The sequence below is a fragment of the Thunnus thynnus genome, chromosome 6, assembly GCF_963924715.1.
Source record: "Thunnus thynnus chromosome 6, fThuThy2.1, whole genome shotgun sequence".
Lineage (NCBI taxonomy): Eukaryota > Metazoa > Chordata > Actinopteri > Scombriformes > Scombridae > Thunnus > Thunnus thynnus.
The window spans coordinates 29,249,533-29,265,693 of record NC_089522.1 but is presented as its reverse complement, the minus strand read 5'-3'; the positions used below and the strand labels follow the sequence as shown (position 1 = coordinate 29,265,693).

At 40.2% G+C, this 16,161-nt stretch overlaps 2 protein-coding genes across 4 annotated transcripts in view; one reads left to right on the top strand and one right to left on the bottom strand.

Moving 5' to 3' along the window:
• Window positions 1-6,328, bottom strand: part of spryd3 (SPRY domain containing 3) — a 64,964-nt gene extending 58,636 nt beyond the window's left edge. For both annotated transcript variants that reach the window (XM_067593288.1, XM_067593287.1), the window contains exons 1-2: window positions 6,202-6,328; window positions 172-299 (exon numbers count right to left, since the gene is read on the bottom strand). In XM_067593288.1, the coding sequence (XP_067449389.1) occupies window positions 172-299 (128 nt within the window). In that variant the 5' untranslated portion in view covers window positions 6,202-6,328. The remainder of the gene's footprint in view (window positions 1-171; window positions 300-6,201) is intronic.
• Window positions 6,329-6,530: 202 nt separating this feature from the next.
• igfbp6b (insulin-like growth factor binding protein 6b) lies at window positions 6,531-15,315 on the top strand. 2 transcript variants are annotated; one of them, XM_067593286.1, is made up of 5 exons: window positions 6,531-6,627; window positions 11,614-12,125; window positions 13,101-13,135; window positions 13,912-14,031; window positions 14,414-15,315. In XM_067593286.1, exons 2-5 carry the CDS (start codon window positions 11,789-11,791, stop codon window positions 14,525-14,527), a joined length of 606 nt encoding a protein of 201 aa, XP_067449387.1. In that variant the 5' UTR covers window positions 6,531-6,627; window positions 11,614-11,788; the 3' UTR covers window positions 14,528-15,315. The 2 variants fall into 2 exon arrangements, with proteins under 2 accessions (XP_067449387.1, XP_067449386.1); XM_067593285.1 differs by lacking the exon at window positions 6,531-6,627 and having other exon boundaries at window positions 11,367-12,125.
• The last annotated feature ends 846 nt before the right edge of the window (window positions 15,316-16,161 follow it).

Here is a 16,161-nt window from a genome sequence, read left to right as displayed (position 1 = left end):
AGTATCGTCACCAATATCGTGCATCCCTAATTACAGCTACACACCAACGTGTAGGCAGAGAAACCAACACAATATCAACGGAAGCATCTTTTGAGATCAACTCTGATTCCCACAAAGCCACATAATCACTTCAGCTCAATCCCCACCAAGGTGAGTTTAAATCAGGCTGACCTGAGCGTGTCTCCGTCCTTCAGCAACCTCATGTATCGTTCCTGCGCCGGGCGTCCATCCCTAATGTCTTGGATTCGACGCCTCAAATTCAGGAGGCATCTGTGGTGTAGTACATTGATGTCATCCATCTGAATGAAGAAACCATTAAGTTAGTAGTTAGTAGTAGGCAGGTTATGTCCATTGCTTTTATGTCCTTTCAACTTTTTGCCTGAACCTCAGAGAGATATGGTCAAATTTAAATAATTTATTTAAATTGTAACAATAACTTATTTCACCAGTCAATAGGAAAACTGTTAAACACAAAAACAAAAAGAGGAGCCACTAGATGGCAGAAGGGTACTTTACAACAACAGCTTGAGTTTCCTCACAGGATTAATCCTGGTGGCTTTTTGGTGAGGAAACCAAGTTTAGGTGTTGCACTTTGTAAACGGTCCTTGCACACTCGTCCCACAGCCGGCTGTACATAGAGACCAGCAGTGTTATTAGTCCAGCTCGGAGGACGGTGAAAAATTAGGTTGTAGCTCGTTGTCTACCTCACTACGATAGGAAAGAGACGTTGTTTGTGTTGTAACAGCGTTTCGCTTATGAGTTACTGATCTGAGAAGTTCGAATCTTTCAATATATCTCCAACTTTACCGAAGTGTGTAGCATAGCCTAAAACTGTAGTTTTTCTGTTGTTTACAAAACTCACGAGGAAGACAAAATGTTGCCACACCGGTGACTTCAGGGAAGCAGGACGATTTTCTGTTCTGTTGCTTTTCCACCATCTCCAACTCCAGTAATGTCCATGGTGTCTTGAAAAGTAATGCAGCTGCAGGCTGCCGGTAAGCTACGCTGTCATTTGTAAGCTGTTGAATTCAGTGTTTGAATACTGCAGTAACAAAAGAAACATTGAAAGTCCTTTCATACGACACCACAGAGTCACTAAAACAAATACAGGTCGATGCTATCAATGTCTCGGCGGAGGCAGGAAGATTTTCTGTTCTGTTGCTTTTCCACCATGTCCGATTGAGGTAATGTCCATGTTGTCTTGAAAAGTAATCAGCTGCAGGCTGCCGGTAAGCTACGCTGTGTCGTCTCTGAAAGGCTTTTGTTGGGTTTTTTTTGTTCCGACACATGAAAGTAGGTGTGGGTGGAGAGAAAAAAAAAGTTGAAGAATTGCCGATCCTACTTTTGATTTCAAAGGTCCAAATCAAACACTCATTTCAATAGATTTTCAATTTAGAATCAAAATCATGACAGCCCTAACCAATACTATGTACCAACTACCCAGCTCCTCTCACACATGTGCTCCTCATTATTTTATACAATAGTAGCTTGAAAGTTTCTGATAAGTGAAACCTCTCATACATTTTCTGCTTAAGATGTGGCCATAACGAGAGAACTGAGGCAGGTTCACAATAACAACACTTGCAAGCATTATAATTCTATTGTTTTTAGATTGATACTGATTAAGACATTCTTGACTTCTTTGTTTTTTTCTCAGCAATTAAATTCACTGTTTATCCTGGGCACTGCTGTTGTAGTTAAATCTCTATGTCTCTTCATGGTTTGAAGGTTTGGAGGTGCTGGCTCCATCATACCAGGGGCTTGTTTCACCAAATTCGCAACATGAGCGTTAATTTTGAAGCATTTACCATATCCAAGGGAACACCATACTTGTGACTAATGCATGAGCATGTGAGAGGACCGTATGACTCAAATGACAATCATTTATGAAACAAGACGCTGGCACCATTCGCAACATACATGGAAGCAGTGCACGCTAATTGCTTTCAGGAAACATGCCCCGGTGCCATAAAACCGAGCCTTAAGGACTGTATTGTTAGATGTGTCAGCATATTTTAGATTACTAGGGCAGGGAAGAACTCAATAAGAGGCATTTATGTCATTTGTAAGCTGATGAATTCAGTGTTTGAATACTGCAGTAACAAAAGAAACATTGAAAGTCATTTCATAAGATACCACAGAGTCACTAAATCAAATACAGGTCGATGCTATCAATGTCTCGGCGGAGGCAGGAGGATTTTCTGTTCTGTTGCTTTCCCACCATGTCCGATTGAGGTAATTTCCATGTTTCTTGAAAAGTAATCAGCTGCAGGCTGCCGGTAAGCTACGCTGTGTCGTCTCTGAAAGGCTTTTGTTGGGTTTTTTTTGTTCCGACACATGAAAGTAGGTGTGGGTGGAGAGAAAATAAAAGTTGAAGAATTGCCGATCCTACTTTTGATTTCAAAGGTCCAAATCAAACACTCATTTCCATCGATTTTCAATTTAGAATCAAAATCCTGACAGCCCTAACCAATACTATGTACCAACTACCCAGCTCCTCTCACACATGTGCTCCTCATTATTTTATACAATAGTAGCTTGAAAGTTTCTGATAAGTGAAACCTCTCATACATTTTCTGCTTAAGATGTGGCCATAACGAGAGAACTGAGGCAGGTTCACAATAACAACACTTGCAAGCATTATAATTCTATTGTTTTTAGATTGATACTGATTAAGACATTCTTGACTTCTTTGTTTTTTTCTCAGCAATTAAATTCACTGTTTATCCTGGGCACTGCTGTTGTAGTTAAATCTCTATGTCTCTTCATGGTTTGAAGGTTTGGAGGTGCTGGCTCCATCATACCAGGGGCTTGTTTCACCAAATTCGCAACATGAGCGTTAATTTTGAAGCATTTACCATATCCAAGGGAACACCATACTTGTGACTAATGCATGAGCATGTGAGAGGACCGTATGACTCAAATGACAATCATTTATGAAACAAGACGCTGGCACCATTCGCAACATACATGGAAGCAGTGCACGCTAATTGCTTTCAGGAAACATGCCCCGGTGCCATAAAACCGAGCCTTAAGGACTGTATTGTTAGATGTGTCAGCATATTTTAGATTACTAGGGCAGGGAAGAACTCAATAAGAGGCATTTATGTCATTTGTAAGCTGATGAATTCAGTGTTTGAATACTGCAGTAACAAAAGAAACATTGAAAGTCATTTCATAAGATACCACAGAGTCACTAAATCAAATACAGGTCGATGCTATCAATGTCTCGGCGGAGGCAGGAGGATTTTCTGTTCTGTTGCTTTCCCACCATGTCCGATTGAGGTAATTTCCATGTTTCTTGAAAAGTAATCAGCTGCAGGCTGCCGGTAAGCTACGCTGTGTCGTCTCTGAAAGGCTTTTGTTGGGTTTTTTTTGTTCCGACACATGAAAGTAGGTGTGGGTGGAGAGAAAATAAAAGTTGAAGAATTGCCGATCCTACTTTTGATTTCAAAGGTCCAAATCAAACACTCATTTCCATCGATTTTCAATTTAGAATCAAAATCCTGACAGCCCTAACCAATACTATGTACCAACTACCCAGCTCCTCTCACACATGTGCTCCTCATTATTTTATACAATAGTAGCTTGAAAGTTTCTGATAAGTGAAACCTCTCATACATTTTCTGCTTAAGATGTGGCCATAACGAGAGAACTGAGGCAGGTTCACAATAACAACACTTGCAAGCATTATAATTCTATTGTTTTTAGATTGATACTGATTAAGACATTCTTGACTTCTTTGTTTTTTTCTCAGCAATTAAATTCACTGTTTATCCTGGGCACTGCTGTTGTAGTTAAATCTCTATGTCTCTTCATGGTTTGAAGGTTTGGAGGTGCTGGCTCCATCATACCAGGGGCTTGTTTCACCAAATTCGCAACATGCAAGCTGTGACTTGCAACATGAGCGTTAATTTTGAAGCATTTACCATATCCAAGGGAACACCATACTTGTGACTAATGCATGAGCATGTGAGAGGACCGTATGACTCAAATGACAATCATTTATGAAACAAGACGCTGGCACCATTCGCAACATACATGGAAGCAGTGCACGCTAATTGCTTTCAGGAAACATGCCCCGGTGCCATAAAACCAAGCCTTAAGGACTGTATTGTTAGATGTGTCAGCATATTTTAGATTACTAGGGCAGGGAAGAATTCAATAAGAGGCATTTATGTCATTTGTAAGCTGTTGAATTCAGTGTTTGAATACTGCAGTAACAAAACAAACATTGAAAGTCATTTCATAAGACACCACAGAGTAACTAAAACAAATACGGGTCGATGCTATCAATGTCTCTGTGCACCCAGAAAAATGAATCTACTGGAACTTCTAAGATGATTATATTTGTTTACTGAATTTACTAAATAAGTAAAGTTACTTCTGTAAACTTCATAAGTTGATAAAATAACTCATTTTCATAATGTATGTTCCTCTGCTAGTTTCTATTAAGTAGATATAGAATGAACACACAGCACAGCCAATATCAATATATAATTGAAGCTAAATACTGATACAAATTCCTTGTGTTTTATTATACTGTATTAATGTCACACAACCTGAAATAAGTACAGTATAATATCATATGTCATATTTTTAGCTCTCCTTACAGGTTCACCATTCATTTTTCATCCATACATGGTTTGATAGTCAACATGTAATGTAATTAAAAGTTGACATTGTTCTTTGCTGTATCCCCTTGCAGCGACGTGTGACAATGAAACATTATCTTTGTAAGAAGACACAGGTGGCCAACCCAAGAACACCAGCGGTGGAAGACGTATTCAGATTCTTTACTTAAGTAAAAGTACCAAAACAACAATGTAAAAAAACTCATTACAAGTAAAAGTCCTGCATGAAATATCCTACTTAAGTAAAAGTACATAAGTATTATGAGCTTGATGTAGTTAAAGTATTACAGTAAAAGTAGTGGTTTGGTTCCTCTGACTAATATATAATTACATATGACATCATTAGATGATTAATACTGAATCATCAGTGTTAGAGCAGCATGTTGCTGTTGTAGCTGCTGGAAGTGGAGCTAGTTTCAACTACTTTATATACAGTTAGCTAGTTTAGTCCAGTGGTTCCCAACCTAGGGGTCAGGCCCCTCCAAAAGGTCACCAGATAAATCTGAGGGGTCGTGAGATGATTAATGGGAGAGGAAAGATGAAGTTCTGATACAAACATCTGTTTTCAGTTTTTGGACTTTTTCTCTAAACTTTGATTTGTGGTGAAATATTGGATCATTTGAACATTTATTGAAACGAAAGCATGTGAGAAGTTTAGAGGGAAAAATCACTATTTGGTGGAGCTGTTAACAACTCATAGACATGTGAAATGTGACCCCGACTAAACACTGCTTTTTGTAAGACGTCAAAAGCCAAAAAGGTTGGAAACCACTGGTTTCATCTTTAACAATGTGTTGTAAGCTTATTATATTATCCATTGTGCCAAATCTTCATCTGAAAAGTAACTAAAGCTTTTAAATAAATGTAGTGGAGTGGAAGTATAAAGTAGCATGAAATGGACATACTCAGCTATAGTACAAGTACCTCAAAATTGTATTGAAGTACAGTATCTGAATAAATGTACTTAGTTACTTCCACCCCTGAAGAACACACACACATGACGCTGCAGGTATCAGTAATCATTCTTTGCACTGATTTGATTGACAGTACTTTGACGTTGAGTGATGTCTTGATTGGGTGGACAAACACGTAAAATTTTTGAAACCTCATTCAGATATTTTGTTTCCGATGGCTTCAGGGAATAAAACATTCACTTATTGACGTTAAAACATAAGCTGTCAAACTGCCGTAACGACTGGGGGAAGTGGGCGTGCCGATGTTTACAGTTAACGCTATCCAGCTTTGCTTGCTAGCCACCTTGCTAACGGCAAAGCTAATTTGACAAGTTAAATCTAGCATTAAAGTTCAGACAGTTAACTGCTGCAACTGTAGTTTATCATAATGTACCACCTATTCTCAATTAAATGCCGTTATTAAGTCTTAGTTGTCCATTCGTCAGTTGGTGGAGACGCGGAGATGGACGTTAGCATCATAAGCGGCTAACAGCTAGTTTGTTGAAGCTGCGGTTAAGGCGTTGATCAAGAGGATGCATTACGACTGTTCCTGCGAGTAGAGAGCAGGAAACTGGTTTCTTACAGGTATTGTTATCGATTAGCCAATCTCTTACCTGTTATCTACGCGGCTAATTACACAGACACTCGCTTTTGTCCATCAGCTCTCCATAGCTCCACATAAAAACTTTGGAAACTAGAGTTCGGCGCTCCCCAGTGACATCACACCCACGTTACTGCACCAGCCAATCGCGTCGAGTTTTGAGAAATGGTGACAAGCATTCAGCCAATCATGCCTCTTGGATTCTCTGTTTGTGTGTGTGTGTGTGTGTGTGTGTGTGTGTGTGTGTGTGTGTGTGTGTGTGTGTGTGTGTGTGCGTGCGCGCTTGCGCGCTTGCGCGTATGCGTGCGTGTTTGTTACCTCAGTGGGACCTTTTCCGGTGTAAACACCGACCTTGTCGGGACCAGTAGTTTTCATGGGGACCAAATCCCGGTCCTAATGAGGCAAAACCTCATTTCTGTGATCCTGGTCAAGGTTGGAGGTGAGGTGTTAAGGTTTAGGGGTTAGGGTTTGGGTTGGGCTGTCCACAGTGAATGTAAGCCAATGCAATGCCCTAACATGGATAGCTGTGCAAAGTGTGTGTGTGCGTGTGTCTGTGTGTGTGGGTCTGTCATAGGCTACTTTTGGGGACAAATTTCAGACTAAAGACCAGTTAATTGGGGACAGCTTGTCCAATTGGGAACAAAAGCTGTGTCCCCAATTGGAAAATGCTGATTTTTGGGTCAGTGGTTAAGGTTAGGGTTAGGCAAGTAGTGGTTATGGTTAAGGCAAGTCTTCAGGAAATGAATGTAGGTCTATGCAATGTCCCCAAAAGTGACCAAGGACAAAATATGTGTGTTTGTGTGTTTGTGTGTGTGTGTGTGTGTGTGGGTGTGTGTATGTGTGTGTGTGTGTGTGTGTGTGTGTGATGAGAATATCAGCTGCGTCTCTTAATGATCAATCATCCTAAAGGAAACCCATTTAAAGGAAACCAGCTTGTTTCCTGTGTCCGGTGAGTATCACAGTAGAACAGTGGTGAAAGAAGCATTCAGATCCTTTACTTCAATAAAAGTACCAATACAGCAATATAAAAATACCCCATTACAAGTAAAAGTCCTGCATGAAAAATCCTACTGAAGTAAAAGTATGTAAGTATCAGCAGCAAAATACAGTTAAAGTATTAAAGTATTAACGTACTGGTATTGTCCATCTGACCTGATATTTTATATATCAGATAGTTATACATCATGAGATTATGTTATATATATATATATATATATATATATATATATATATATATATATATATATATATATATATATATATACAACAAGGTCCAACAGTCTGATTCCACTTTCATGTATATGTGTGTGTGTGTGTGTGTGTGTGTGTGTGTGTGTGTGTGTGTGTGTGTGTGTGTATGTATTTATATTTATATTTATATTTATATTTATATTTATATATGGACCAGTGTGTAGGATTTAGTGGCATCTAGTGGTGATATTACAGATTGCAACCAATTGAATACCCTCCCCCTCCCCTTATTAGCATGTAGGAGAACCTGCGGTTGCCACAAAACTTGCAAAAAACATTAAAGGCCCTCTCTAGAGCCAGTGTTCGGTTTGTCCATTCTGGGCTACCATAGAAACATGGTGGTGCAACATGGCAGGCTCCGTGGAAGAGGACCCACTCCCTATGTAGATGTAAATAGCTCATTTTAAGGTAACGAAAACACAACAATTGTTATTTGCAGGTGATTATACACTAATTAAAACAAAAATTATGAATATCATATTCCATTTCTGTCAAGTCCGTTCTGCTGGATGCCACTAAATTCTGCACACTGCACCTTTAAATAAAAGTAGTGGTTTGGTCCCTCTGACTGATATATTATTATATATGACATCATTAGATTATTAATACTGAAGCATCAGTGTTAGAGCAGCATGTTGCTGTTGTAGCTGCTGGAGGTGGAGCTAGTTTCAACTACTTTATATACAGTTAGCTAGTTTAGTCCAGTGGTTCCCAACCTAGGGGTCGGTCCCCTCTGAAGGGTCAGCAGATAAATCTGAGGGGTCATGAGATGATTAATGGGAGAGAAAAGAAGAAAAAACAAAGTTCTGATACACAAATCTGTTTCCAGTTTTTGGACTTTTTCTCTAAACTTTGATTTGTGGTGAAATATTGGATCATTTGAACATTTATTGAAATGAAACCATGTGAGAAGTTTAGAGGGAAAAGTCACTATTTGGTGGAGCTGTTAACAACTCATAGACATGTGAAATGTGACCCCGACTACACACTGCTTTTTGTAAGACGTCAAAAGTGTATTTTAAAAGCTTGTTATATTATCCATTGTGTCAAATCTTCATCTGATAAGTGACTAAAGCTGTCAAATAAACGTAGTGGAGTAGAAAGTACAATATTTCCCTCTGAAATGAAGAGGACTGGAAGTATAAAGTAGCAAAAAATGGACAAGTAAAGTACAAGTATTTCAAAATTGTACAGTGTGTTTAATGATCCTAAACTGAAATAACACCAAGTCTTAAAGCTGCTTAAAAATGTGCACCAAAGTAGGCAGGTGGTCAGCCTAACAAGAGGGTCAGAGGATACCATTCCAGCACCGTGTGGACTCTGGTTGCTATGTTGAAAGAAGAAGTGACTCTCTGAGCCAGCTGGGATAGACCTGAGCCGGGGAGGCAGAGAGGAGGAAGAAACAGAGGAAGAAATGTGTGTGGCTGGATGAGGAAAAAGACGAATAATCCAAGGGAATGTGGAAAAGAGAGCCCTCATTGGTCTGGCGTGTGTGTTGGAACATTCTCCTGATATGTGGAACAGACTAGTGCTGTAGCTTGCAAGCTGATGGGAACACGAGACGGCAGGTGATTTCTGCTCTCCTTGCCAAGATTCATCAGAACAACAGGCTGCTGATGGCAAGGCAGATTTTGGCCTCATGTAGCCCTGAATTCCAGCAAGTACAAGCCAGTGGGTATGTCTGTGTGCCCTGTCATGTCTGTACTACTACTGCGGGACACACACAGTACATTGTGCACATGTTTATAAATGTCTCAAGGCCATGTCCTGGACACAAACTTACTCTAAAGGTGGAGTAATGCCAAGGCAGCAGTGTTAAAGGATAGGTTCACACTTTTTTTTAAGTCTGTCTTAAAACAAATCAGGTGCCCAAACGAACTCTGAAAGAGGTTTTCCTCGCTGTAATCATTCCTCCTGTTCATACTGGCTATTAAAAGATTCCCTTCAAATGTGCTTTCAATATAAGTGATGGAGGCCAAAATCCACAGTGTGTCCACACAGTCATTTTCTGTGCAAAAATGCATTTAAAAGTTTATTTGAAGCTTATATGAGGCTTCAGCAGTCTGAGTTAGTCACATCAAGTGGATATCTGCCACATTTACAGTCTTTTTAGCATCAAATTCCCTCTTTGTGTTTCCTCGGACAGTGTTGAGCTGCGGTGGAAGTATAGTAACAAAAAGAGGGACTTTGGCACTAAAAAGACTGTAACGTTGAAAGATATCTACTAGATTTGACTAATTTGGACGGATGAAGCTTCATATTAGCTTCAGATAAACTTTTAAATACATTTTTGCACAGAAGGAGGACTGTGTTGTCCCCCATCACTTACATTGAAAGTGCATTATAAAGGGATCTTCTAATAGTCAGTATGAACAGGAGGAATGATTACAGCAAGAAAAAACCTACTTCAGTGTTCATTTGGGCTCCTCACTGTTGTTTTAAGACAGACTTCAAAAAAAAATTGTGAACCTGCCCTTTAATTCAATATCCTCATTCTGTTTATGCTCTTTGTGTGTCATGTTCATGTTGCATCTGTTTACAGAGCACCCATGGCAGCAAGGCAATGTCAGATAACACAGGATACAATGGGACTCTAGATAAGACAGGAATTCCTCAACACCCGATGATCTTCATGTGCAGACTATTTACTTTGCTTTCACTTTCTCTGTTTACACATACAGTATTTACAGTCTGTGCATCAACCTTGATATTTATTCTCTGCATGTTGTTAATCAGCGGCAAAAAAATAGAACATTAAATAAAATATTTTGCCTTAAATAGATTTGCTGTTACTGCAGATTTTACTGTAGTTTTGAATATAAAACACTCCTATAAATTATTCAAGTAATCGCTAATTTCTTTTCACTAAATCACTAAAACAGGTACCGGAGTAGCTGCAAAGTTACCTTCTGCATCTGTCTTGAAGAGTAAAAGAATGATGCCTTGTACATTTTAATTGAACAACATCATCTCTATACACCAACAACTTGTATTTATCACAAAAGTAACACAAGCATGACAGTTTAATTATGTCAGAAGCTAGCGTTGTGCGTCGAGTAGAAAAACGTGAAGTGCTCAGTAGTGATCTTTTGAAGATTGCACTCGTGTAGAAAATCCTAACTGGCTGAGTGGAGCGATGGATTGCATTATTAGCAGTTTGGCTCGGGCTGGTCGATGTGCATTCCTGCAAAAGCGAGTCCTCCTCCTAATTATCCAGATGATTACTCTTCCAATTCAAACAACTGGCGAGCAATAACCTCCTCTGCCCTCACACTTCAACATGTGACACGATGCATGAAGTCAGTTAATATCTCAAATGTAATCTAGAAGTTCACTGGTTTATTAAAGACCGGATTGGCACTCGGCACTGATTTGATTAAAGTGAGGCACAGATTGAGTCGGGTGCGTGGCACATAAAGTCATCTTCAGTATGTTACACATCTGTTTTGTAATATACAAACATTACTACAGTGCCTTCAGGAGGTCACTAACTTAATTTTATGACTGATGTCTGTAATTTGACAAAAAGACAGAGTATCTCAGCTGTGGAATTCAGCTTGAGGATTACATGTTTGTACAGGAAATATTCTCGGTCATAACCTCGTACAGGATTCGAGCAGGAGGAATCACACAGCTGTGCATTTGTTGTAGCGAATGGCATTGCAGTGGCGACGCTGATGGAGACACATATATATACGTTTGTATTTGTTACCATGGCAAATATTATCCCCGAAAAGGTCTCTGACATTGGAAAGAAAGTGCAAATAGCTGACTACTTCTGTGTATGCATGTGTAATGTATAAGATAAGTGTAAGATGAAGGACTAGATGTATGTGTTAGTATATAACAGGAAAGGGTGGGGAGATTTTGATAATTTCTGAAAGGAACATAATCCACCCCCCACTTGCTCTCTCCCTCCCTGCCACCTCCCTCTCTCTCTCTCTCTCTCTCTCTCTCTCTCTCTCTCTCTCTCCCTCTCTCTCTCTCTCTCTCCCTCTCTCTCTCTCTCCCTCTCTCTGAGTCCCAGCCCCTGAAGGTGTCATAACTGTGCTCTCTCTCTCTCTTCCTGTCTCTCTCTCACTCACTCACTCTCTATCACCGCCTTTCAGATCTTTAAAAGCTGGTGCTTTGCTGTGTCTCTCTCGATCTCCATTTGTCTCCTCTGGCACTGCAGGGGACTCAACCGGCAAAGCACCAAGGAAAGCTACTGTATAGAAACGGGAAGAAGACTGAGGAAAGGGGAGAGAAAGGGAGGGAGAGTGAGAGAGAAATATACATCCAGAAATAGCATCAGCCACATTTAACTGACAGAGAGTGACAGTGTGGAGAACCTGAGACCTGGACAGAAAATGCCTATCCTTTCTAACTTAACAACCGTTGTTTTGTTGCTGATTGCTCACTGCGGATCATGGACCGGGGCAAACCGCTTGGGCACCTTCAAGGTCTGTCCCTCCTGCAGGGATCCACTGGGGGCAGGTCGGCCCCCCAGGGACCATAATGTTGCCGGCAGCACGTCAGTGTTGGCCCAGGGAGAGCCCTGTGGTGTGTACACCCTGAGCTGTGCCAAGGGGCTCCGCTGTGTTCCCCCACCAAGGGAGCACAGCCCCCTCCAGGCTCTGTTGCAGGGAAGGGGCATTTGCGCCAAGCACAGCAGGACTAGTCCCACTGAGAGGCCCCACCCCACAGGTAAGATACTGTATACACACACACACACGTGCATGAAATCACATATGCACACGTACATGCATGCACCTACAAATGCACACAGACACATGCATGGACACTGCAGGTAGGCTTGACATGTACAGTGGTATATTGAAGATATTGTGACAGCCACCAAAGATAATTGTGCATACAGTGTGCCTCCTGTATTGCTGTGAATTGCATGTGATGCTGTGTCACTCACCAACAAAAAGGAAAGGCCAATTAGTGTGTGACATTTAAGCCTGGATGCATTTTGTGCACCACAGATGAATTTGCAAACCTCTAGCATTCAGTACTGCTCTGCAGTGCCTCTGGAGTCACTGTGATAAAAATGTCATTTGTCATTACAGTCCTGTTGTAAAGGACTGTAATTTGTTAATCAGAAATGATGGCGAATCACCAAAAGCACAGGGGTTATTTATGAAATGCATTCAGTGAGCTTTTTATTTAGTCTTGGGGGTGTTGCGACAGTCTAGAAGTAAAGATGCATATACCTGCTTCTATATGATTTGTACAGTGTGAAATATTCGTCCATTTCAATGACAGAGTGCATGACAATGATCTGTCCTACAAGTCAGTCTTTCTGTAGAGAATTTAGAATGAATGTGAAACTGTCACAGTGTCACCTACATCCTGATCGAGCTGCTTTTTATTGCAGTGATCTCCATCTACTGTTCAAACTGAGATACTGCGATTACCAATCTGAAAAGGAAATATACTGATGGAAATTAGGTCTCTCATTGAATGACCACCCTCAGATAGATCTCAGTCTGGGAGACTGTTTTGTAATGTTTTATGCAGAAAGATGCAAATATATACATATATATATACCAAAGCCTTAATATTATGCGGTATATGGAGTGTATATTGTACAATTTGACATTGGATGTGGTTCGATGTTAATGGCCACATTGCTTTAATATCACAATCTCATGCCGGTGTGTCATTTCCTCTCAGGTCCCCATCCCTCACACAGTGGTGACATTGAAAAAGTAAGTTCATGTTCTTATTTTACAGTCTTTAATGAGAGAAGAGAACAAATCCTCACCTAAATGACATGAAATTCTGAGATGTTTAAAGCCTTTTATGTAATAAGATTGCATTAATACACGTCATATGTGATGGAGAGGGTTGTATATCGAGCTGCATTGCATTATAGAGGGTTATTACCATCCTCTGCTGTTTTGGGTGTTGCAGTGGCATGTACACACACGGCTCTGAAGCCATGCATTATGGTGCATGATGTGTGTGCTGCTATGCGGCAGAACTAATTGACCATGATGAGAATCAGGAAAGTTTCAAGTCGGCCGCTGCCGCCACAGATTTTTCACTTTGCGAGCCGGTTGATCCGCAGCATTTGAACAAATATGTGTGTGTGTGATCACAATAGTCACATCATTGATCAAGATCACATAGTTTAATTTCACAAAGTGACACACACACAAAAAAAAAACGCACAGTCACTTCAAACCATTCAGTGACCTGAAAAGCAAAAGCAATTGTGTAACAATATGGTTATATAATGTTATACAATATGTGACATCTGATATATATAAATATACATATTCCCTGCTTCTGGCTGTAATGCTGCATCACTGTAGCTAATCCTGTGTGATTTCCATCGACATGTGTTGTGATCAAAGAGACTTTCTTGCCAACATAATCACCTGAGGGGAGATAGCAGCCACTCTCTCCTCAGATGAAGACAGGTTCTCTTGGCTTTGCCTCTGGTGATGTTTGAAGTCACACTCTGCGTTGCTGTTTTCAGGCACCCTGCCGCAAACTGCTCAATAGTGTCCTGAGAGGTCTCGAGCTGACGATCTTCCAGTCTGACCGTGACATCTATATACCCAACTGTGACACTCGTGGGTTCTACAGGAAAAAGCAGGTAGAGTATTACAGTCACCTGAATCGTCATAAAACACATAAAACTGTAACTTTGTTGGCTTTTAGATGTTATGTGATGTGAAAATGTCTCACTGTATGTATACCTGAGATTGTGAGAGCTGTACTCTACTGCAGCTTTCTATCGGTGCATCCGGAGATTTGTCTGTGTGACCATAGGGGGCTGAGAATAAACTGACACTTTTCTCTCTGAGCCTCTCAGCTGTGGGCTCAGAGAATCAGTACTGCGCTATGATGACATATCATTTTCTCTCTCTCTTCCTCTCTCACCACCTTTCCCCCACTCTCCCACTCAATCTCCGCCCTCTCTCCCTTTCAAAATCTCCCTCTCTCTCTCTCTCTTGTCTTTTAATCTCTACACACAGTGCCGCTCCTCCAAGGGCATGCAGCGTGGCCATTGCTGGTGCGTGGATGAGCTCGGCACGCCCGTGCCCTCACATGCCAGCGAAGATGGCACTTTACCGTGCGATGGGGAGTGAGAGATGAGTCTGTCCTATTGCTCTGAGCCTGGAGGAAGAGGAGAAGGAGGAGGCGGTGGAGGAGGAGCAGGAGCACAGGGAGAGGGGGTGGCTTTAGCATGTGCTAGACACTGCCTGGACAGGAGGTAGCAGGGATAAACCACTTCCTATGGAAAATACACACCAGTTAATGTCCTCTCTAGAAGCAAGACACACACACTCACAGTCCAGCAGCGACAACAATAACATCTGCCTGAATGTTCAACAGTTGCAGCAACGTCCTCTGCGTCGTCTGGTGACATGCTGCATGCTCACATTAATGCTCCGTGAACTGCCTCAGTGATCCAAGCGGTATTACTCTGAATGATCTCTATATTCCCTGGCTCTTGTCCTGGCTTTCTGGTAGATTTCTGTTTTCCTTTTTACTTTAGGATAGCTGACACTGCCTGTGTTTGTTCTGATCTCAGTGGGCTGAAATACTGTTACGCAGGTGATGTGACACAAATGTTTGAAAAACGTGTCTCCCTCACCGTCCTCTCTCCCTCTCTCCAAAGATACACTGATATCAATATACCTAATTGACAGAAATATTTCTTTTTCTATTAATTTATTTTTGAGTCTGTATTTCCATCAAGTACTGCTTGAATCTTACAGTATCTTATATATATGTCAAGTCAGAAAAAATAGTCATACGAAAAATGATCCTGGATGCTTCTGTTCATTTTATTTGTCAAAATGGCGTTTTGACTGCTTATTAGTTGATTGTTTGTACATATGTTCGAATTTTGTGGTCGACTGTGTGTTCTGAAGTGGCAGACAAAAAGCTTACGGCTGTTACCCTTTTCAAAAAGTTGTAAGGCATATTTTTATACACGTCAATATAATATTTTATATATGAATTGTTGGTTTATTTAATGAACTACAGTACAATGCCATGTATTTTTATATTGTCAGCAGTTTCTTATTTAAAGACAGAGATTATTTTATTTCATGTTAGGGGAAGTGTTGTGCTTTAAAGGCACCTTTATGGCAAAACTCATCACATTCATCAGAGCTCTATTCAACTGCTGTACATCTTATGGTTATATCTCATGTTTTTATTTCCTTCTTATTTATGCTTTGTTTATTTGAGAATTGAGAATGTCCATGTTACTATTATGTTTTATTTTGGCACATCATACTATAAATTCTGATTTCAATAGAGGGAAAAAAAAAAAGATCAAATTTGTTATTGTTATAGTATGTCTTTCCCGAGTCCTTGCAAAAGTCATGAAAATGTGTGCTATTAAAGTGTGATTAGAATTTATCTATTTCTGACCAATCTTGTTGTGCCAATGTGTGTGCCGTGATGATAGGTCCATGCACAAAGGACCTGTAAGATTTGCAAATATGAAAATAAAACATAATGATAATAAAAATGGAGAAGAATAAAACATATATTAATATAAAAAAACAGGTGTTGAGTGTGTTCTTGTCATGAAATGCGGTTGATAATGTAGAGAAAGAAGTATTTAAATCCTTTAGTAAGTAAGTAAACACTGAAAATACTGTAAAAATACTCCATTACAAGTAAAAGTCCTGCATTTGAAATCTTTTTTTTTAAAGGAAAATTACAAAGTATCATCACAATGTACTTAAAGTATCACAAATAGAAG